Source organism: Moschus berezovskii, chromosome 25, assembly GCF_049115385.1.
Source record: "Moschus berezovskii isolate FMDL1 chromosome 25, NW_MosBer_1.0, whole genome shotgun sequence".
Lineage (NCBI taxonomy): Eukaryota > Metazoa > Chordata > Mammalia > Artiodactyla > Moschidae > Moschus > Moschus berezovskii.
The window spans coordinates 48,448,683-48,472,476 of record NC_142484.1 but is presented as its reverse complement, the minus strand read 5'-3'; the positions used below and the strand labels follow the sequence as shown (position 1 = coordinate 48,472,476).

The 23,794-nt window shown below is 41.1% G+C and overlaps 1 protein-coding gene across 2 annotated transcripts in view; it reads right to left on the bottom strand.

The window, feature by feature from the left end:
* Positions 1 to 23,794, bottom strand: part of DEUP1 (deuterosome assembly protein 1) — a 112,276-nt gene that overhangs the window by 48,983 nt on the left and 39,499 nt on the right. For both annotated transcript variants that reach the window (XM_055416192.2, XM_055416191.2), the window contains exons 8-9: positions 15,049 to 15,246; positions 13,096 to 13,182 (exon numbers count right to left, since the gene is read on the bottom strand). In XM_055416192.2, the coding sequence (XP_055272167.2) occupies positions 13,096 to 13,182; positions 15,049 to 15,246 (285 nt within the window). The remainder of the gene's footprint in view (positions 1 to 13,095; positions 13,183 to 15,048; positions 15,247 to 23,794) is intronic.

The window sequence follows — 23,794 nt, the reverse complement described above, 5'->3', positions numbered from 1 at the left end:
AGGAGATGCAGACTGAGTCCACAGCGAGTGCCACCTCAGACCTGTCAGGATGGGCTGCATCAAAATGGCAAAAGATGACAAGTGCTGGGGAGAATCTGCAGGAAAGAGAACTCCTGCACACCACTGATGGGAATATAAATTAGAGAAGCCACTACGGGAAACAGTATGCGGGCTGCTGAAAATATTAAAAATAGAGCTACCATATTGACCTAGCAGTCTTACATCTGTATATATCTGAAGGAAATGAAATCAATATGTTGATACCATACTGACCCAGCAATCTCACATCTGGGTATATATCTAAAGGAAATGAAATCGATATTGAAGACATATCTGCACTCCAGTACGTTCACTGCAGTATTGTTCACAATAGCCAAGACATGGAAAGTGTCCATCAGGGGATGAATGGATAGAGAAAATTCCACATACTACTACTCAGCCATGAAAGAAGGAAATCCTGCCATTTAAGACAACATGGATGAACCGGAGGACATTAGGTTAAGTGACATAATCCAGACAGAGAAAAGCAAATACTGTATGTTTGCACTTGTATGTGGAATTTTTTTAAAAAGTCAAACTGACAGAAGCAGAAGGTAGAATGGTGGTTGTCAGGGGCAGTCTGGGTGGGGGGTTGGGGAGTGGAATGAGCAGATGTTGAATAAAAAAAATACCAACTTTAATTTATAAGATGAAAAAAACCACCACAGCCATGCAACTGCAACTAGAGAATAGCTCCCACTTGCCACAACCAGAGAAAGCCCGCAGACAGCAACAGAGACCCAGAGCAGCCAAAAACACATAAACACACATACAATTTTAAAAACGTATCAGACAAATGCAACAGAACAAAACAAACCAGGAAGAGGAAATTAATAAAAGATAGCAATAATGAAATGAGGAAAGAGGAAATAATAAAGTCAACACTTTTAAATACTAATAAGCAATGCCTTTGTGTGCCAGATTTAAAAAAAGAGAGAGAGCTAGATTACACAAGCTTAGAAATAAGAAAGAAAACATAAATACAGAATTCGGAGAGATGCAAAGAACTCTAGGATATTACTAACTTTCATAACAAGGAGACATATTGGAATGGGTAAAGTTTTTTCCCAAGCAAAATAAGAATCACCAAAACAACCTAAGAACAAGTGAAATCTGAATATACAAAGTACCGTAAAAGAGAAGGGAAAGGTACCTGAGATCTGCTAAACTGAAACTTCAGCTATACATATATGCACACAGTTCAGTTCAGTTCACTCAGTCGTGAACTGGACACTCAGTCGTGTCCGACTCTTTGCAATCCCATGGACTGCAGCACGCCAGGCCTCCCTGTCCATCACCAACGGCCAGAGTTTGCTCAAACTCATGCCCATTGAGTCGGTGATGCCATCCAACCATCTCATCCTCTGTTGTCCCCTTCTCCTCCTGCCCTCAATCTTTCCCAGCATTAGGGGCTTTTCAAATGAGTCAGTTCTTCCCATCAGGTGGCCAAACTATTGGAGTTTCAGCTTCAGCATCAGTCCTTCCAGTGAATATTCAGCTCTGATTTCCTTTAGGATGGACTGGCTGGGTCTCCTTCCTGTCCAAGGGACTCTTGAGAGTCTTCTCCAATACCACATTTCAAAAGCATCAATTCTTTGGTACTCAACCTTCTTTATAGTCCAACTCTCACATCCATACATAACTACTGGAAAAATCATAGCTCTGACTAAATAAACCTTTGTCAGCAAAGTAATGTCTCTGCTTTTTAATATGCTGTCTAGGTTGGTCATAACTTTTCTTCCAAGGAGTAAGCATCTTTTTAATTTCATGGCTGCAGTCACCATCTGCAGTGATTTTGGAACCCCCCAAAATAAAGTCTGTCACTGTTTCCAAGTTTCCACATCTATTTGCCCCGAAAAGATGGGACTGGATGCCATGATTTTAGTTTTCTGAATGTTGAGTTTTAAGCCAACTTTTTCAGTCTCTTCTCTTTCACTTCCATCAAGAGACTCTAATTTTTCGTCACTTTCTGCCATAAGGGTGGTTTCATCTGCATATCTGAGGTTACTGATATTTCTCCCGGCAACCTTGATTCCAGCTTGTGCTTCTTCCAGCCCAGCATTTCACATGATGTATTCTGCCTATAAGTTAAATAAGCAGGGTGACAATATACAACCTTGACGTACACCTTTTCCTATTTGGAACCAGTCTGTTGTTCCATGTCCAGTTCTAACTGCTGCTTCCTGACCTGCATACAGGTTTCTCAAGAGGCAGGTCAGGTGGTCTGGTATTCCTATCTCTTTCAGAATGTTCCACAGTTTATTGTGATCCACACAGTCAAAGGCTTTGGCATAGTCAATAAAGCAGAAGTAAATGTTTTTCTGGAACTCTCTAGCTTTTTTGATGATCCAACAGATGTTGGCAATTTGATTTCTGGTTCCTCTGCCTTTTCTAAATCCAGCTTGAACATCTAGAAGTTCACTGTTCACATACTGTTGAAGCCTTGTTTGGAGAATTTTGAGCATTACTTTGCTAGCGTGTGAGATGAGTGCAATTGTGTGGTAGTTTGAACATTCTTTGGCATTGCCTTTCTTTGGGATTGGAATGAAGACTGACCTTTTCCAGTCCTGTGGCCACTGCTGAGTTTTCCAAATTTGCTGGCTTATTGAGTGCAGCACTTTAACAGCATCAACTTTTAGGATTTGAAATAGCTCAACTGGAATTCCATCACCTCCACTAGCTTTGTTCGTAGTGATGCTTCCTAAGGCCCACTTGACTTCGCATTCCAGGATGTCTGGCTCTAGGTGAGTAATTACACCATTGTGGTTATTTGGGTCATGAAGATCTTTTTCGTACAGTTCTTCTGTGTATTCTTGCCACCTCTTCTTAATATCTTCTACTTTTGTTAGGTCCCTACCATTTCTGTCCTTTATTGAGCCCATCTTTGCATGAAATGTTCCCTTGGTATCTCTAATTTTCTTGAAGAGATCTCTAGTCTTTCCCATTCTATTTCTTTGCATTGATCGCTGAGGAAGGCTTTCTTATCTCTCCTTGCTATTCTTTGGAACTCTGCATTCCAATGGGTATATCTTTCCTTTTCTCCTTTGTCTTTTGCTTCTCTTCTTTTTTCAGCTATTGCAAGGAGATCCAACCAGTCCATTCTAAAGGAGATCAATCCTGGGTGTTCATTGGAAGGACTGATGCTAAAGCTGAAGCTGCAATACTTTGGCCACCTCATGCGACGAGTTGACTCACTGGAAAAGACTCTGATGCTGGGAAAGGTTGGGGGCAGGAGGAGAAGGGGACGACAGAGAATGAGATGGCTGGATGGCATCACCAACTCGATGGACATGAGTTTGAGTGAACTCCGGGAGTTGGTGATGGACAGGGAGGCCTGGCGTGCTGTGATTCATGGGGTCGCGGAGAGTCAGACACGACTGAGTGACTGAACTGAACTGAACTGAACTGAAGACCTCCTCAGAAAACATTTTGCCTTTTTGCATTTCTTCTTCTTGGGGATGGTTTTGTTCACTGCCTCCTGTACAATGTTATGAATCTCTGTCCATAGTTCTTCAAGCATTCTATAAGATTGAATCCATTGAATCTATTTCTCACTTCCACTGTATAATCGTAAGGGATTTGATTCAGGTCATACCTGAATGGTCTAGTGCTTTTCCCTACTTTCTTCAATTTAAGTCTGAATTTGGTTCATGACCTGAGCCACAGTCAGCTCTCGGTCTTGTTTTTGCTGACTGTATAGAGCTTCTAGATATTTGGCTGCAGAGAATATAATCAATCTGATTTCAGTATTGACCATGTGGTGATGTCTGTGTGTAGAGTCTTCTCTTGTGTTGTTGGAAGAGGGTGTTTGCTATGACCAGTACATTCTCTTGGCAAAACTCTATTAACCTTTTCCCTGCTTCATTCTGTAGTCCAAGGCCAGGTTTGCCTGTTACCCCAAGTATCTCTTGACTTCCTACTTTTGCATTCCAGTCCCCTATAATAAAAGGACATCTTTTTTGGGTGTTAGTTCTAGAAGGTCTTGTATGTCTTCATAGAACCATTCAACTTCAGCTTATTTAGCATTATTTGACTGGGCATAGACTTAGATTACTGTGATATTGAATGGTTTGCCTTGTAAGCAAACAGAAATCATTCTGTCATTTTTGAGATTGCATCCAAGTACTGCATTTCGGACTCTTTTGTTGACCATGATGGCTACTCCATTTCTGCTAAGGGATTCCTGCCCACAGTAGTAGATACAATGGTCATCTGAGTTAAATTCACCCATTCCAGTCCATCTTAGTTCACTGATTCCTAGAATGTCAATGTTCACTCAGCATCTCCTGTTTGAGCACTTCCAATTTGCCTTGATCCAGGAACCTAACATTTCAGGTTCCCATGCAATATTGCTCTTTATAGCACCAGACTTTACTTCCACATCAACAGCTGGGTGTTATTTTTGCTCTGGGCCTTTCTCTTCATTCTTTCTGGAGTTATTTCTCCACTCTTCTCCAGTAAGTTATTGGGCACCTCCCAATCTGGGGAGCTCATCTTTCAGTGTCATATCTTTTTGCCTTTTCATACTCTTAATGGGGTTCTCAAGGCAAGAATATTTAAGTGGTTTCCCACTCTCTTCTCCAGTGGATCACGTTTTGTCAGAACTCTCCGTCCGTCATGAGTGACCCTACGTGGCATGGGTCATAGTTTCATTGAGTTGGACAAGGCTGTGGTCCATGTGATCAGATTGATTAGTTTTCTGTGATTGTGGTTTTCATTCTGTCTTCCCTCTGATGGAGAAGGATAAGAGGCTTATGGAACCTTCCTGATGGGAGAGACTGACTGAGGGGGAAACTTGGTCTTGTTCTGATGGGCAGGGCCATGCTCAGTAAATCTTTAATCCAATTTTCTGTTGATGAGCGGGACTGTGTTCCCTCCCTGTTGTTTGACCTGAGACGAAACTATGGTGGAGGTAATGAAGATAATGGGGACCTCCTCCAAAAGGTCCCATGCATGCACTGCTGCATGCAGTGCCCCCAACCCTGCAGCAGGCCGGAGACTCCGGGACACTCACAGGCAAGTCTGGGTCAGTCTCTTGTGGGGTTACTGCTTCTCTCTCCTGGGTCCTGGTGCACAAAGTTTTGTTTGTTCCCTGCAAGAGTTTATTCCCAGTCCTGTGTAAGTTCTGGCAGCTCTATGGTGCGGTTAATGGCGACCTCCTCCAAGAGGGCTTATGCCACAGCCAGGTCTGCTGCACACAGAGACCCTGCCCCTGCGGCAGGCCACTGATGATCCATACCTCCACAGGAGACACTCAAACACTCAAAGGCAGGTCTAGCGCAGTCTCTGTGGGGTCTTGTGCTGTGCACAAGGCTTTGTTTGAGCCTTCCGAGCATCTCTGGTGGGTTGGAGTTTGATTGTATATTGGATTTCACCTCTCCAACCATCTTGCTGGTACTTCTCTTTTGCCCTTGGGCGTGGGGTATGTTTTTTTGGTGGGATCCAACATTCTCCTGCCAATGGTTATTCAAAAGTGAGTTGTAAAGAAGATGAGCATGTCTCCTGCTACTCCGCCATCTTGGAGCGGTATCCATCTATCTGTATATACACTTTCTCCTTTATATTCTTTTCCATTTTGGCTTATCTTCACTGGTTCAAAATCAAGATGGTTTCATAGCTAAGTTCCTTCTAACCTTTAAAGACCTGTAATTCCAATATTATTGAAACTATGGCAGACCACTCATAAATATGGAAAACTCCCTATTTATGTTATAAAGCCAACATAACTGTATAACAAGCTGGAAAAAAGAGAACTATACACAAATCTCATTTATATACACAAATCTTAATTTCTAAATAAAATATTACCACATAGAAGCCAGTAATATATTAAAACCATTAAGAGTATGACTGTTATATGTTGAAGTCCTAGCCATCATTAATACCTTAGAATGTGATCTTATTTGTAAATAGGATCTTTACAGAGGTAACCAAATAAAGAATGAGGTCATTAAGGTGGACTCTAATCCAATATGACAGGAATTCTATAAAAAGGGGAAATTTGGACATCAGAACAGACATACATAGAGGGAAGATGGTATGAAGACACAAAAAGAAAGAAAGATGGCCACGTGAAGACAGGGCATTGGAGCAATGCATGTACAAGCGAAGGACTGACAAAGACTGTCGGCAAATCACTAGAGGCTATAAAGAGGCAAGGGTGAATTCTCCCCCAAAGATTTCAGAGGGAGCATAGTCCTATTGAGACTTCCCTGGTGTCTCAGAGGGTAAAGCATCTGCCTACAATGTGGGAGACCCGGGTTTGATCCCTGGGTCGGGAAGATCCCCCTGGAGAAGGAAAGGGCAACCCACTCCAGTACTGTTGCCTGGAAAATACCATGGATGGAGGAGCGTGGTAGGCTATAGTCCAAGGGGTCGCAAAGAACTGGACACAACTAAGCTACTTCTGCTGGATCATGGGAAAAGAAAGAGAGTTCCAGGAAAACATCTATTTCTGCTTTCTTGACTATGCCAAAGCCTTTGACTTGTGTGGATCACAATAAACTGTGGAAAATTCTGAAAGAGATGGGAATACTAGACCACCTGACCTGCCTCTTGAGAAACCTGTATGCAGGTCAGGAAGCAACAGTTAGAACTGGACATGGAACAACAGATTGGTTCCAAATAGGAAAAGGAGTACGTCAAGGTTGTATATTGTCACCCTGCTTATTTAACTTATATGCAGAGCACATCATGAGGAATGCTGGGCTGGAAGAAGCACAAGCTGGAATCAAGATTGCCAAGAGAAATATCAATAACCTCGGATATGCAGATGACACCACCCTTATGGCAGAAAGTGAAGAGGAACGAAAAAGCCTCTTGATGAAAGTGAAAGAGGAGAGTAAAAAGTTTGGCTTGAAGCTCAACATTCAGAAAAGTAAGATTATGGCATCTGGTCCCATCACTTCATGGGAAATAGATGGGGAAACAGTGGAAACAGTGTCAGACTTTAATTTTTTGGGCTCCAAAATCACTGCAGATGCTGACTGCAGCCATGAAATTAAAAGATGCTTACTCCTTGGAAGGAAAGTTATGACCAACCTGCTGCTGCTGCTAAGTCACTTCAGTCGTGTCCGACTCTGTGTGACCCCATAGACGGAAGCCCACCAGGCTCCCCCGTCCCTGGGATTCTCCAGGCAGGAACACTGGAGTGGGTTGCCATTTCCTTCTCCAATGTGTGAAAGTGAAAAGTGAAAGTGAAGTCGCTCAGCTGTGTCCGACCCTTAGCGACCCCACGGACTACAGCCAACCAGGCTCCTCCATCCATGGGATTTTCTAGGCAACAGTACTGGAGTGGCTTGCCATTGCCTTCTCCGACCTAGATAGCATATTAAAAAGCAGAGACATTACTTTGCCAACAAAGGTCCGTCTAGTCAAGGCTATGGTTTTTCCAGTGGTCATGTATGGATGCGAGAGTTGGACTGTGATGAAAGATGATTGCTGAAGAATTGATGCTTTTGAACTGTGGTGTTGGAGAAGACTCTTGAGAGTCCCTTGGACTGCAAGGAGATCCAACCAGTCCATTCTAAAGGAGATCAGTCCTGGGTGTTCATTGGAAGGACTGATGCTAAAGCTGAAGTTCCAATACTTTGGCCACCTGATGCGAAGAGTTGACTCACTGCAAAAGACTCTGATGCTGGGAGGGATTGGGGGCAGAAGGAGAAGGGGACAACAGAGAATGAGATGGCTGGATGGCATCACCGACTCGGTGGACATGAGTTTGAGTGAACTCCAGGAGTTGGTGATGGACAGGGAGGCCTGGTGTGCTGTGATTCATGGGGTCGCAAAGAGTTGGACACGACTGAGCGACTGAACTGAACTGAAGCTACTTCACTTTCTTTTTCTTCTCATAGTCCTAATGACACCTTGATTTTAGACTTCCAGCTTCCAGAACTATATAACAGTAAGTTTCTATTGTCTTAAGACACTCAATTTGTGGCAGTCTGTTATGACACCACTAGAAAATGAATATAATGATCAAAAAGGTTTATTCCAGGAATTTAAAGGTGGATCAATATCAGGAAATCTATCAATCACAGTGTATTACACATCAAAAAACTAAACTACATGATGTCACATATGTTGAAAGGGCATTTGATAAAATAGAAATGTTAAAAACTCTAAGTAATTTAGGAATAGAAAGACATAATAAAGACCATAAATCAAGAATATTATCCTAAATAGTAAAACTCTAAAATGGTTTCACCTAAAATCAGAAATTAGACAAATTTGCCAATAATCACTATGATTACTTAATATTGTCTTGGAAGTTTCAGCAAGTTCAATATGACAAAAATTACTGACATTAATTGTAAAACAGATACAACTATTTTTGTTGATAGAACTGCATATCTCAAAACACTTAAGAACCTCTAGTAAAAAGCCTGCTGCTGCTGCTAAGTCACTTCAGTCGTGTCCGACTCTGTGCGACCCCATAGACGGAAGCCCACCAGGCTCCCCCGTCCCTGGGATTCTCCAGGCAAGAACACTGGAGTGGGCTGCCATTTCCTTCTCCATTGTGTGAAAGTGAAAAGTGAAAGTGAAGTCGCTCAGTCGTGTCCGACCCTTAGCGACCCCACGGACTGCAGCCTACCAGGCTCCTCCATCCATGGGATTTTCTAGGCAATAGTACCGGAGTGGCTTGCCATTGCCTTCTCCGAGTAAAAAGCCTACTAGAATTAAAAGATAGTTTGACTTTTTTTCTATATTAATAGTAAGTTTTTGGATATGGAAAAAGGAAAATATTCCACTTAACAATAGTGACAAGAATTATAAAATACTTGAGAATAAATTTAAAAAGAAAGGCACAGAAACTATATGAAGAAAACTAAGGTCTTATTGAAAAGCATAAAATAAGAGATGAAGAAATAGAAAGCCATGCCATATTACTGGACAGGGAAATTTATTTTTATAGAAATGCCAATTCTTTCAAAGATAATATATAAGCTTAATTCAGTTCCAAATACAATCCAACAGGAAATTATCAGGAGAAACTGGATTAATTGAGCTTAACATTTATTATAAAAATCTTTAATTGGATTCCTATTTTATACTATATGCAAAAGTGTAGTTCAAATGAATTAAAGATTTAGATGAAAAATATAAAAATCTTTGAAGAAATTACACATATTGTCCAGAAGTTAGAGGAACCATGTTACACAAGGAAGGAAATTCAGGAGCTATAAGCAAAAAATTGTACATGTTTGACAAATAAAGTTTTAAAACATTTCATATGACAAAAGATATAAAAGTCAGAAACAACAAATTAGAAAAATGCTGTTATAAACTGACAAGAAAAAAAGAAAGCCCAAAGAAAATGAGTTTCAGTTTTGCCCAAGAAAAATGATCAAAAAATGTAACTAAGTCATAGTATATTGCTAATAAATATGCAAAAATATGCCCTCTGCAGTCAGGGAAATGAAAATTAAAAGACTTCTGAGAAATCACTTTACACCCATCAGACCAGCAAAAATTTAAAAGAGCAATAACACCTAATGCCAGTAAGGATGAAAGAAAAGGTTACTCTCTTATAGAGATGGTAGAAATATGATTTGACAACAAACATTTGAAAAAAAAACATACATATCCTTTGAATCAGCAATTCCATTCTCAGGAAGGTATGCCAAGATGTATGGACAAGGACCTTTTTCACAGTATTGTGTATCTGTGTAAAGATCTAGAGATAGAGTTGCTAATTATGAACGATTTACAGTAACCCTGAACAACATGAGTTTGAACTGTGTGGATTTGTACACAGATTTTTTCAGTTTTCTTAAATATGCACTACAGTACTACACGTCTGCATTTGGTTGAATCCTCAGATATGGAGGAAGGCTGGCTGTAAAGTTAGCTGCAGACTTTTGACTGCATGGAGTCATTACCCCTAACCCCTGTGTTGTTCAAGGATCAACTGTAATTCTGGAAAAACAGCTGAATTTTTTCATGAAAATCATGGGATATTCTTAAGCTACTATATATAATCAGATGAGACCTAAACCTGCTGATTTATAAGGATTAACAAAGGATAAAAGACACAGAGAAGTGTACAAAATGCAATCCATTTTTTAAAAAAGTTAAAACCCCTGAATAGGTATATGACTACACACAGACACACGAAAAAACATAAAACTATGCATACCGAAGAGCTAACATGTTATCTAATGGATCGGTTATGAGGTGGCTGGAGAAATGGAGGGAAGGGGAGAAACAAGAGAAAAAGAGTGACAACACTCACTAAAATCACTGGTATATGAGTTACGCTTCAATTCATTAAAATTTATGTTTTTACATGAGTATATATGTTTTTTTCTGAGAAATTAAGAAAAATTAAAAGAAGTTTCTCTACTGACTTGTAGAGATATCCATGATATATAGTCAAAAGGCAAGTTTCAGTTTGTTCAGTTGCTCAGTCCTGTCCAACTCTTTGCGACCCCATGAATCACAGCATGCCAGGCCTACCTGAGTGAAATCCCGGAGTTCACTCAAATTCATGTCCATCGAGTCGGTGATGCCATCCAGCCATCTCATTCTCTGTCGTCCCCTTCTCCTCCTGCCCCCAATCCCTCCCAGCATCAGAGTCTTTTCCAGTTAGTCAACTCTTCGCATGAGGTGGCCAAAGTATTGGAGTTTCAGCTTTAGCATCAGTCCTTCCAATGAACACCCAGGATTGATCTCCTTTAGAATGGACTGGTTGGCATACCTTATTTTTATCTATACTCCAATGGGGCTTCCCTGGTGGCTCAGATAGTAAAGATTCTGCCTGCAATGAGGGACACCTGTGTTTGATCCCTGGGTTGGGAAGATCCCCTGGAGGAGGGCATGGCAACCCACTCCAGTATTTCTGCCTGGAGAATCCCATGGACAGAGGAACCTGGTGAGCTACAGTCCACGGGGTCCAAAGAGTCAGACACAGCTGAGTGACTATGATAGCACAGCACTTACTCCAATCACAGGATCCATAACAAGGTGCAAAGAAGAATGCAGAAAGCTTCCAGAGTGATTCTATTCTTTGAGGCTAGACTGTGGACTACTAGGAGAATTAAAGACATACTATCACAGACATACAGTACCATCATAGGACACTTTGGTGCAAACTGCAGCAATATTTTTTGCATCTACCTCTTGAAGCAAAGCAAATAAAAGCGAAAATAAACAAATGGGACCTAATTAAAAGGAAACTAATGACAAATTGAAAAGACAACCTACTAAATGCAAGAATATATTTGCAAATGATTTGATCAATAGGGGTTAATATCAAAAGTATGTAAACATCTCATACATTCAACATCAAAAAAACAACCCAGTTAAAAAAATAGAAAAACTGAATAGATATTTTTCCAAGGAGAACATTCAGATGGCTAACAGGCACAAGAAACATTGCTCAACATTCTTAATCATCAGAGAAATGCAAATTGAAACCACAATGAGATTATCACCTCACACCTGTCAGAATGGCTATCATAGAGAATACAAATAACAAGTGTTAGTGAGAACACGGAGAAAGGGAAACCCTCATACACTGTTGATGGGGATGCAAATTGGTGCAGCCACTGCAGAAAACAGTAAAGAAGTTTCTCAGAAAACTAAAGATAGAACTATCTTATGACCCAGCAATTTCACTCATGGGTATATAAATATCTGAAAAAAACAAAAACAAAAACATGGTTCAAAAAGATACATACACCCCGATGTTCATAGCAACATTATTTACAATTGCCAAGATATGGAAGTAACCTAAGTGTCCATCAACAGATGAACAGATAAAGAGGATGTGGGACGCACACACACACAATGGAATACTACTTAGCCATGAAACGAATGATATTTTGCCATGTGCAACAGCATGGATGGACTTGAAGGGTATTATGCCAAGTGAAATAAGTCAGAGAAAGACAAATACTGTATGACAGCACTTCTATGTATAATATAAAAAATACAACAAATAGTGAAATAGCAAAAAATAAAGATTCACAGATATAGAATAAGCAGGAGGGAATTAAGAGGTACAGATTAATACGTATAAAATAAATTATGACGATATACTGTACAACACAGGGAACATAGCCAATATTTTATAATAACTATAAATAGAGAATAGCCTGAAATATTGTGAATCACTAGGTAGTATACCTGTAACTTACATAATACTGTAAACCAACTATACTCCAATTAAAAATTCAAAACTAAAAATACTGACAAGGAAAGAAATACAGTATCCTGACTTAAGAAAGGACCATGGAGAATGCCTAATCCAACTTTATCACTTTATGGGGAGGAATCCGAGGCCAGGTTAAGCAATTGCCTTACTCGGATCCCCTGCATTCCCTGAATTGGCAGAAAATTATTTTATCTCAGAATTTTTACTCAAAACAAATAAATGATAAACAAGTAACTATGATATTTTGTTAGTTCAATAAATAAACGTTCTCCTATTTCACATGTAAAAAACCAAACCTCAACTGTTATATTAAACAACTGAAAAGAAAGGCACATAATCTGTTTAAGCTGTCCTGTGTAAGCCTGTGAGGACACCAGTCAGAAACCACAAGGTCAGACCTCAATCGTTCACTGACCCATTGTTCTTTTTATTCAATCAACATTCACTGACGACTGTCCCCCTGATGCTGGGAGGTGCTGGTGACACGTTAATAAGGCACCACTCCGTCCGTGCTCCCCATCTGGGGGGGAGTGACAAGCTATGAGACAAATTGGCCCAAGTGCGGCTGAACTACCCAGTCTGGAGTCTCAGGGGCAGGGCATCAGGTGGAACTGACAGGCGTCAGGCCACGCAGGGTGAAGGAGACCAGACGCAAAGGCAAGGACAGTAATATATGTTTGAGGAAATAATTTGAATTGAGCCCAATTCAAGAAAAGAACAAGGAGAAAACCAGAAATTCAAATGTTCTAGCCTGCAGATAAAAGTAAATTCCATCCAAGCGCGAGATACTTTGTCAGCCCGACTCCTGCACGCCTGACAGGCAGAGGTGTTCAGTAAACAGTGTCTGGCCAAGGAGGCGAGCTCTCTGCTCAAGCTACTGAGTGGCGTCAGCGCATTACCATGTACCGTCCGGGGTCCAGGTCTCCCATCATGCCCTTCAGGTGTGTGTTTTCAGTCCTGACACCTTTGTACCGCGTATCCAATATCTGAAAGGAGATTAGTAGTTAAAAGTGAATGCAAAATTCATAATGAGAGCCCACAATTCTATGAAAATTAACTTTACTTTGTTAATGTAAATATCTTCTAAGAGTAGCAAAGGGGAGACACAGGCGGGCTCGTCACAAATCGGGTATTCTCATTCAGTTCTCTGATCTTCGGCAGGCCCCACTGGACCCTCATTTCCTGATTGTTGCCAAATTAAAAACAAACTATACTGACTGATTACCCTTTCCCATTCCCCAATTCCATTTCTCACTTCTGTTTTATTATGGTATGCAAATTATCACCAGAAAAAAAAAATCACAATTTTAAAAACATTCTTGAATAACACTGTCCATTAAGTTTCTTCATTATCTGATTAATTTTTACAATATGCAAATATGATTTCACATTAAGTTTTGTTCTTCCTGATGCTCCTGCCAAATTTCCTTCTTTTTTATGACTACTTCATTTGTCTCCTAATTTATTTTCTCCCTAATTTCTTCTACTTGACAGTACTTAGACACAGCATCTGCCCTTTTATTTATCTAGGGCTCATTTCTACATAAAGCACTTTCCTTAAAAAGATTTACTTTTGTAAATTACAAATTATATTCTCCTTGACAAGAGTCTAAAAATATAGAAGAGTATAAAGGTTAAAATGAAAACCATTCATAATCCAACTAACTAGATCACTGTTAACACCTGTAAAATATCATTTCCTATACAGTGCAGCCAGTGCTATCATCCCATGTGTAGTTTTCCTGTGTATTTTACAGGTTAATCACAGTTTAAGGCTTATAATAGGGCAAAGCCAGAATATTCTTATTTTTACAACACACAGGATTTAAATAGCCCTGTTATTGACTTTTTGCATGGACTGTAGCCCACCAGGCTCCTCTGTCCATGGGATTCTCCAGGCAAGAATACTGGAGTGGGTTGCCATTCCCTTTTCCAGGGGATTTTCCCAACACAGGGATCAAACCTGGGTCTCTCGCATTGCAGGCAGATTCTTTACCATCTGAGCCAGCAGGGACGCCCCAGTAACCGTCATAGATCTAGAAAATTATTGAATGGTGCTCTCAAAAACTATACTTGGGGTAATAATGCAGAGAAGCCCTACACTTTCCGTAGCCGGTCACCAATTTGATAATGAGCACAGGACTGAGGTGGAGAAGGAAACGGCAGCCCACTCCAGTGTTCTTGCCTGGAGAATTCCACGGAGAGAGGAGCCTGGTGGGCTACAGTGCATGGGGTTGCAAAGAGTCGGACATGACTAAGTGCCTAAACCACCACCAAACAAATAGGAGGGGAGGGAAGAAGGAAGGGAAGACTTAGAAGTCACTTGCGGTATCTGAACAGTAGAATGCTATAATTGCTGTTTTTTTCCATGAACCATGCTATGCATTAAGTGAATATTCAGTGCATATTAGCTAATCTTCATTTTTAATATCCATTTTTCAAAATTCTAAAATAAAGATATGAAACGGGAGTGAGAAGTGTCCACAAAAAGCTGGAGTAAAAGTTCTTCTTAAGTTAAAAATGTTAATTGACGAGAACTAAGGGAAACAAATTTGGGAAGCAATCTGTGACTACTGTATGCTGTTGCTGTTGGGGGTGATCAGAATATGGGTCACAAGAAAACGTTAGTGTGAGATTTACAGAAATTATCTTGTGCTGTCACTTGCTTCCCTGGTTTTTGGTTGGTGACACTTTGCACTATCTCACCAAGGTGTTATGTGACTCCACAAGCCTTTCTGTCCTGCTAGACTCAGAAACCGTAGAAGAAATAGAACGCTTTCTGTAATCAGGGAGGACGGCGACTCTGCACTGAGCAAGGGTGACCTGGACAGGCGCTCCTGCCCCTTGCATACCTGTTGTTTCGATAGCATTTTCTCTTTTATCTCTAACTCCATTTTTAGCTGTCTTTCCAGCAGGGCAGCTTTCTTCATGACAGCTGCTATAGTGATCTCCTTCTGATGAAGCTCCTGCGTCAGGTCAGAGATTTCATTCCTCATTCTTTCCTGCTCAGAGCTGCGGTACTCTTCCTCCTGATAGAGATGACTTCTTATCTGCAGCAGATATTTTCCAGAAAACAGTAACAAATCATTCAGAAGGCAGCTGAAAGGGTTCACTGGCCATGTGCTATCTTTTTATCCTACCTTAAACTTAGGCAGACCCCACCTTACCCCCCTTTGCTGATCAATACTGAATTAAAAAGATACTTACAATAATGATTCATTTACTTTTTCCTTCCACTTTCAAAATTTCTTTTTCACTTCTACTTCCTATTGTATGCAAGTCATCACCAACTACCGATACCACTTCGATGACTACTTTGACGGGAAGGTGGGTAATGTATTATCTAGCATGTTTCCCCCAGGTTCACTGACGTATACTTGGTATACGAAAAAACTGCACACAGTTCACGGTTAAAATCAGAGTTTGGACATAGACTTAATAATCATTACAGTTGTCTTTAAAAGTTTCTCTGTGTCCCTTTGTGGTTTTATTAATAATTTTGTGTGTGTGGTAAGAACACTTTTCTACCTTCCTAACAAATCTTTAACCGCACAATACCGTACTGTTGACTGTTGCATGGTGTTGTGAAGCAGATGTGGAACTTGCTTGTCTTGTATAACTGACTTTATACCCACTAAACCACCACTCTGGGATGGTGCCATGGAAGAGTGCTGGACTTCCCACCCAGAGACTGACAAACCAGTGTTTAGGGAGAAAAAAGTTGGCTCAGAGAAGGGACTTGCTCAAAGTCATAAAGCTATTAACTGGAAGAAGGAGGTATAGAACTTAGGACTGTTGGCTCTAAATTCCGTGCTTTTTTTTTGGACTAAATTGTGCTGTACTATTTGTGACTGAACACTGTGTTTTTCAGAATCATGCTACAATAAATTTCAAACTTCCTGTGTTCACGAAAAAGCATCACCCACTTTTCTTAGCCTGTGGAATCTCATATTCTTAACATTCGCTAAACCTCCCATGGTAGAAACCACTGGTCACCCTGGACTCCTCCCCTCCCTCATCCTCCCAAATCAAGTCAGGGAGGAGATCATGGTCCTTCTGTTTCAGCCTCTCCTAAGTCCTGCCTCTGCTCTCCATTCCCACTACCTCTCAGTTCAGCCTCCTCTCATCTTCCTAGAACTCATTTGCACTCCTGTGGACCACAGCCCACCAGGCTCCTCTGTCCATGGAATTTCCCAGGCAAGAATACTGGAGCGGGTTGCCATTTCCTTCTCCAAGGGATCTTCCTGACCCAGGGATCAAATCCATGTCTCTTGTGTCTCCTGCATTGCAGGCAGATTCTTTACCACTGAGCCATCTGGGAGGCCCTTAGAAATCATTCACCATTTCTAATTCACTGTCTCTGATTCTTGAGGTTCTGAGATAAGGTACATAATTACTGTTCTCAAAAAAAGAAAATCACAGTCCATCAGGGGAAGCAGGAAAACAAACAGTGCAGCAACCAGTAGCAGCAGCGTGTGGTGGAGGCAGGGCTGCCTCCAGCCTGTGGGAGTCAGGATAGGGTTCCCAGAGGAAGGGCCTGGGGCTGACACTGAGGGATGAAGGGAAGCCCGAGGGAAGAGCGGGATGGGGATGGGCTCCCAGGCAGCGAGCGCGGCCGAAGGAGAGGGGTCAGAGGGCGGGGCGCGCCCAGTGAGCCACAAGCAGCTTGACGAGGCTGGGCTCAGCGCGCTGTGAGAAGTAAGGCTGGAGGTGAAGCGGGGGCCGTGCACAAAGAGATTTATATGAATTTACACCAGGGAACTTACTTCAAAAACTTTTTTTCATTTCATCTTTAAAAATTTCTAGACAAAACCTCTAAAAGATTAAGGGTGTGCCCTCTCTCTTCAAACATAACCAGAATAATGTCTTGAAAATATTAACAATTCCTCAATATCATATAATACTCGGGCACTATCAAATTTATATTTGTATCAGAGGTGTGATGAAGATTTTTAAATTTATTTGTTTGAATAGAGATCTAAATGTGGTGCACGCATTGAGACAAGCTCCTATATTTTTAAAGTCTCTCTTTGTGCCTGCGTGCATGTGTGTGTTCTCTAAATACTCTACATAAATCATCTTACTTAATCCCCACAATCTTTATTTTCCAAATTAGATAGAAAATTAAGATACGTAACTGTTCATAAGTCACATTCCTGGTAACAGGCGGTCTGACTGCACTGTGCTATGTAACCTGTTTGAGCAGAGCCCTGGAATGTGGGTCCCACATTGGAAAAAAGCCAGAGTGGGATGACCTAACATGGAAAGTACTCAGGTCAGGAAGGCAGGTGGTCCAGCCTCAGGCTTCATACCACCAATCTCTCACCTGGATCTATTCTTTACACTAACATTTTTAGAATTTCAGAGATCGATGTAACCTTGGAAATCACATGGTCTAACTCCATCATTTAAAAAAATAAATGAAAAAAAAAAAAGACTCTCAGGGAAGGAACTGGCTGGGTCTAAATTACCCAGTCGTAAGAGCAGAAGCATCAACTAGGAGGCTGGAGTACAAGCACGCTCAGCCCAGAACAGTATTACACATTGCCTTTTGTCTCCCATCTCCTCTCTCCAATTTTTTTCCTTACAATTTATCTGATGAACACTGGGGTTGTTCTATAATGTGTCTCCATTTGGATTTTATGATTGCATCCCTCTGATGTAGAATACACAGAAGAACTATACAAAAAAGATCTTCACGACCCAGATAACCACGATGGTGTGATCACTCTCCTAGAGTCAGACATCCTAGATTGTGAAGTCATGTGGGCCTTAAGAAGCAACACTATGAACAAAGCTAGTGGAGGTGATGGAATTCCAGTTGCTGCTGCTGCTGCTAAGTCACTTAAGTCGTGTCCAACTCTGTGTGATCCCATGGACTGCAGCCTACCAGGCTCCTCCGTCCATGGGATTTTCTAGGCAAGAGAACTGGAGTGGCTTGCCATTGCCTTCTCCGGGAATTCCAGTTGAGCTATCTCAAATCCCGAAAGATGATGCTGTGAAAGTGCTGCACTCAACATGCCAGCAAATTTGGGAAACTCAGCAGTGGCCACAGGACTGGAAAAAGGTCAATTTTCATTCCAATCTCAAAGAAAGGCAATGCCAAAGAATGCTCAAACTACCGCACAATTGCACTCATCTCACACACTAGCAAAGTAATGCTCAAAATTCTCTAAGCAAGGCTTCAACAGTACATGAACAGTGAACTTCCAGACGTTCAAGCTGGATTTAGAAAAGGCAGAGGAACCAGAGATCAAATTGCCACATCCACTGAATCATCAAAAAAGCTAGAGAGTTCCAGAAAAACATTTACTTCTGCTTTATTGTCTATGCCAAAGCCTTTGACTGTGTGGATCACAACAAACTGCGGAAAATTCTTAAAGTGATCGGAATATCAGACCACCTTACCTACCTCCTGAGAAATCTGTATGCAGATCAAGAAGCAACAGTTAGAACCGAACATGGAACAACAGACTGGTTTCAAATTGGTAAAGAAGTACATCAAGGCTGTATATTGTCACCCTGTTTATGTAGAGCACATCAAGTGAAATGTCAGGCTGGATGAAGCACAAGCTGGAATCAAGACTGCCAGGAGAAATATCAATAATCTCAGATACACAGATGATACCACCTTTATGGCAGAAAGTGAAGAAGAACTAAAGAGCCTCTTGATGAAAGAGAATGAGGAGAGTGAACAAGTTGCCTTAAAACTCAACATTCAGAAAACTAAGATTATGGTATTTGGTTCCATCATTTCATGACAAATAGATGGGAAAACGAAACAGTGACAGACTTTATTTTTGGGCTCCAGATCACTGCAGATGGTGACTGCAGTCATGAAATTAAAAGACGCCTACTCCTTGGAAGGAAAGTTATGACCAACCTAGACAGCATATTAAAAAGCAGAGACATTACTTTGCCGACAAAGGTTAATCTAGTCAAAGCTATGGTTTTTCCAGTAGTCATGTATGGATGTGAGAGTTGGACTATAAAGAAAGCTGAGCACTGAAGAACTGATGCTTTGAAATTGTGGTGGTGGTGAAGACTCTTGAGAGTCCTTTGGACAGCAAGGAGAACCAACAAGTCCATCCCAAAGGAGATCAGTCCTGAATATTCATTGGAAAGACTGATGTTGAAGCTGAAACTCCAATACTTTGGCCACCTGATGCGAAGAACTGACTCATTGGAAAAGACCCTGATGCTGGGAAAGATTGAAAGCAGGAGGAGAAGGGGACGACAGATTATGAAACAGTTGGAAGGCATCACTGACTCCATGGACATGAGTTTGAGCAAGCTTCCAGAGGTGTTTATGGACAGGGATGCCTGGCGTACTGCAGTCCATGGGGTCACAAAGAGTCAGACACGACTGAGTGAGCAACTGAACTGAACTGATGTAGCTTAATATGTTCTCTTAAAATAGTACTTCTAAAATGTGGGGAAAAATGAATATACTATCATGAAGAAGAAGTAAGTTATTTTTTATTATTTTCACAGCATTTAGATATTAAAGCATTCTGTACTTCAAAACTCTTTAAATGAGCTTAATTTACCTAGCTCTAAATGACTTTTGGCTTTATTAAAAATGTCAATTTTATCACAAAATTAGTGACTAAAAGTAATTCTATACTGAAAAAAGAGAAAAATAAAATACTTGAAAGAGTCATAATATATGACTCTTGTTGGTTTTATTACAGAATGAAATGCTCTCTCCAAACACTTCCTGGAAATTATAGCTATTTATACACAATTTATTTGCTAGCTTTTCTGCACAGCAATGCGTCATCGAGAGGCCTCCCAGAGCCTATGCAGAGATTTGTGCCTGGCATTCTCTCCCTCCATTTCAAAACTAGGGAGCACCAGTAGATTCCGTCTGTCGCTAAGCTGTATCACTCTACCTAAATCTATAGGGTTAGGAACAGTATAACTATACTCTGGGAGGCTTTAATCAACCTTTTATCATAAGGTATTCACTGGGGTCTCCAGTAAAGAACAGTTTTACAAATTATATTTTAAAATATCAGTAAAATTAGTTCCAGGAGATTATGTGAAAAACATAAGAAAAACATTCATGAATTCATAACAACTTTTTCTACACTTAATAGTTGCTTCATAGTCAATTTTTCAGGAGATGGGGTTTGTCTCTAACATTATTGTATTTTCTACAGAAATAAGCAGAACAGCACTAGTCCTGAAGTGAAGTGAAAGTCGCTCAGTCATGTCCAGCTCTTTTTGAGCCCACGGACACAGTCCATGGAATTTTCCAGGCCAGAATACTGGAAAGGGCAGCCTTTCCCTTCTCCAGGGTATCCTACCAATCCAGGGATCGAACCCAGGTCTCCCGCATTGCAGGCGGATTCTTTACCAGCTGAGCCACCAGGGATCCTACTGCTGCTGCTGCTGCTGCTAAGTCACTTCAGTCGTGTCCGACTCTGTGCGACCCCATAGACGGAAGCCCACCAGGCTCCCCTGTCCCTGGGATTCTCCAGGCAAGAACACTGGAGTGGGTTGCCATTTCCTTCTCCAATGTGTGAAAGTGAAAAGGGAAAGTGAAGTCGCTCAGTTGTGTCCGACCCTTAGCGACCCCACGGACTGCAGCCTACCAGGCTCCTCCATCCATGGGATTTTCTAGGCAAGAGTACTGGAGTGGCTTGCCATTGCCTTCTCCGAGGGATCCTACTAGATACTCAATAAATGTCTGTTGAATTTATACAAACAACAGAATTTATGACCCTATACAATTATGGGAGACCTCAGCGTTAATACTGATTTGGTCGCTAAATATTTCTTTTCCCTCACTGTGTTCAGGTACTGTGCTGGGCACTGGATGATAATTCAAAGCCATGACCAGGTTTTTCCTACTTTTAACAATTGTTTAGACTATACAGTAATGAATATGCTGCGTAATCCTTAAACCTAAAGAATAGGGAAGTGAGTAGCAACCATGATAAACTTATGGGAAAAAAAGCCGCTATGGAATTTTACTAGAGGAAGAAGAGAAGGTATTTTTTTGTAGGAGAGTTGAAACCCACAGGGTCTTCCAGGGCAGTGTCCAGGTCTTATTCATCCTCCTGTTCCCAGCTGCTGGCAAAGTACTTGCCACATGTTCGGTGTAACCAACAACAGTAACAGCAGGGAACATATATTAGGTGCTTCCCCTGAGCTAGGGAGGCCCTGTTCTAAGCACTTTACTTGCATTATTTTCTGGATTTTAACTTAAAGGAAGAGTGTGAACAGTATCAAAGGGCAAAATGATAGGATACTGAATGAGGAATTCCCCAGGTCGGTAGGTGCCCAGTATGCTACTGGAGATCAGTGGAGAAATAACTCCAGAAAGAATGAAGGGATGGAGCAAAAGGAAAACCAATACCCAGTTGTGGATGTGACTGGTGATAGAAGCAAGGTCCGGTGCTGTAAAGAGCAATATTGCATAGGAACCTGGAATGTTAGGTCCATGAATCAAGGCAAATTGGAAGTGGTCAAACAGGAGATGGCAGAGTGAACAGACATTCTAGGAATCAGTGAATTAAAATGGACTGGAATGGGTGAATTTAACTCAGATGACCATTATATCTACTACTGTGGGCAGGAATCCCTTAGAAGAAATGGAGTAGCCATCATGGTCAACAAAAGAGTCCGAAATGCAGTACTTAGATGCAGTCTTAAAAACAACAGAATGATTTCTGTTCGTTTCCAAGGCAAACCATTCAATATTACATTAATCCAGGCCTATGCCCCAACCAGTAACGCTGAAGAAGCCGAAGTTGAACGGTTCTATGAAGACCTACAAGACCTTTTAGAACTAACACCCAAAAAAGATGTCCTATTCATTATAGGGGACTGGAATGCAAAAGTAGGAAGTCAAGAAACACCTGGAGTAACTGGCAAATTTGGCCTTGGAGCACGGAATGAAGCAGGGCAAAGGCTAATAGAGTTTTGTCAAGAGAACGTACTGGTCATAGCAAACACCCTCTTCCAACAACACAAGAGAAGACTCTACACATGGACATCACCAGATGGTCAACAAGGAAATCAGATTGATTATATTCTTTCCAGCCAAAGATGGAGAAGCTGTATACAGTTAGCAAAAACAAGACTGGGAGGTGACTGTGGCTCAGACAATGAACTCCTTATTGCCAAATTCAGACCTAAATTGAAGAAAGTAGGGAAAACCACTAGATCATTCAGATATGACCTAAATCAAATCCCTTATGATTATACAGTGGAAGTGAGAAATAGATTTAAGGGACTAGATCTGATAGATAGAGTGCCTGATGAACTCTGGATGGAGGTTCGTGACATTGTACAGGAGACAGGGACCAAGACCATCCCCATGGAAAAGAAATGCAAAAAAGCAAAATGGCTGTCTGAGGAGGCCTTACAAATAGCTGTGAAAAGAAGAGAAGTGAAAAGCAAAGGAGAAAAGGAAAGATATAAGCATCTGAATGCAGAGTTCCAAAGAATAGCAAGGAAAGATAAGAAAGCCTTCCTCAGTGATCAATGCAAAGAAATAGAGGAAAACAACAGGATAGGAAAAACAAGAGATCTCTTCAAGAAAATTAGAGATTCCAAGGGAACATTTCATGCAAAGATGGGCTCGATAAAGGACAGAAATGGTATGGACCTAACAGAAGCAGAAGATATTAAGAAGAGGTGGCAAGAATACAGAGAAGAACTGTACAAAAAAGATCTTCACGACCAAGATAATCACGATAACGTGATCACTGACCTAGAGACAGACATCTTGGAATGTGAAGTCAAGTGGGCCTTAGAAAGCATCACTATGAACAAAGCTAGTGGAGGTGATGGAATTCCAGTTGAGCTATTTCAAATCCTGAAAGATGATGCTGTTAAAGTGCTGCACTCAATATGCCAGCAAATTTGGAAAACTCAACAGTGGCCACAGGAATGGAAAAGGTCAGTTTTCATTCCAATCCCAAAGAAAGGCAATGCCAAAGAATGCTCAAACTACCACACAATTGCACTCATCTCACACGCTAATAAAGTCATGCTCAAAATTCTCCAAGCCAGGCTTCAGCAATATGTGAACCGTGAACTCCCAGATGTTCAAGCAGGTTTTAGAAAAGGCAGAGGAACCAGAGATCAAATTGCCAACATCCACTGGATCATGGAGAAAGCAAGAGAGTTCCAGAAAGACATCTATTTCTGCTTCATTGACTATGCCAAAGCCTTTGACTGTGTGGATCACAAAAAACTGTGGAAAATTCTGAAAGAGATGGGAATACCAGACCACCTGACCTGCCTCTTGAGAAACCTGTATGCAGGTCAGGAAGCAACACTCAGAACTGTACATGGAACAACAGACTGGTTCCAAATAGGAAAAGGAGTACGTCAAGGCTGTATATTGTCACCTTGCTTATTTAACTTATATGCAGAGTACATCATGAGGAACGCTGGGCTGGAAGAAGCACAAGCTGGAATCAAGATTGCTGGGAGAAATATCAATGACCTCAGATATGCAGATGATACTACTCTTATGGCAGAAAGTGAAGAGGAACTAAAAAGCCTCTTGATGAAAGTGAAAGAGGAGAGTGAAAAGGTTGGCTTGAAGCTCAACATTCAGAAAACAAAGATCATGGC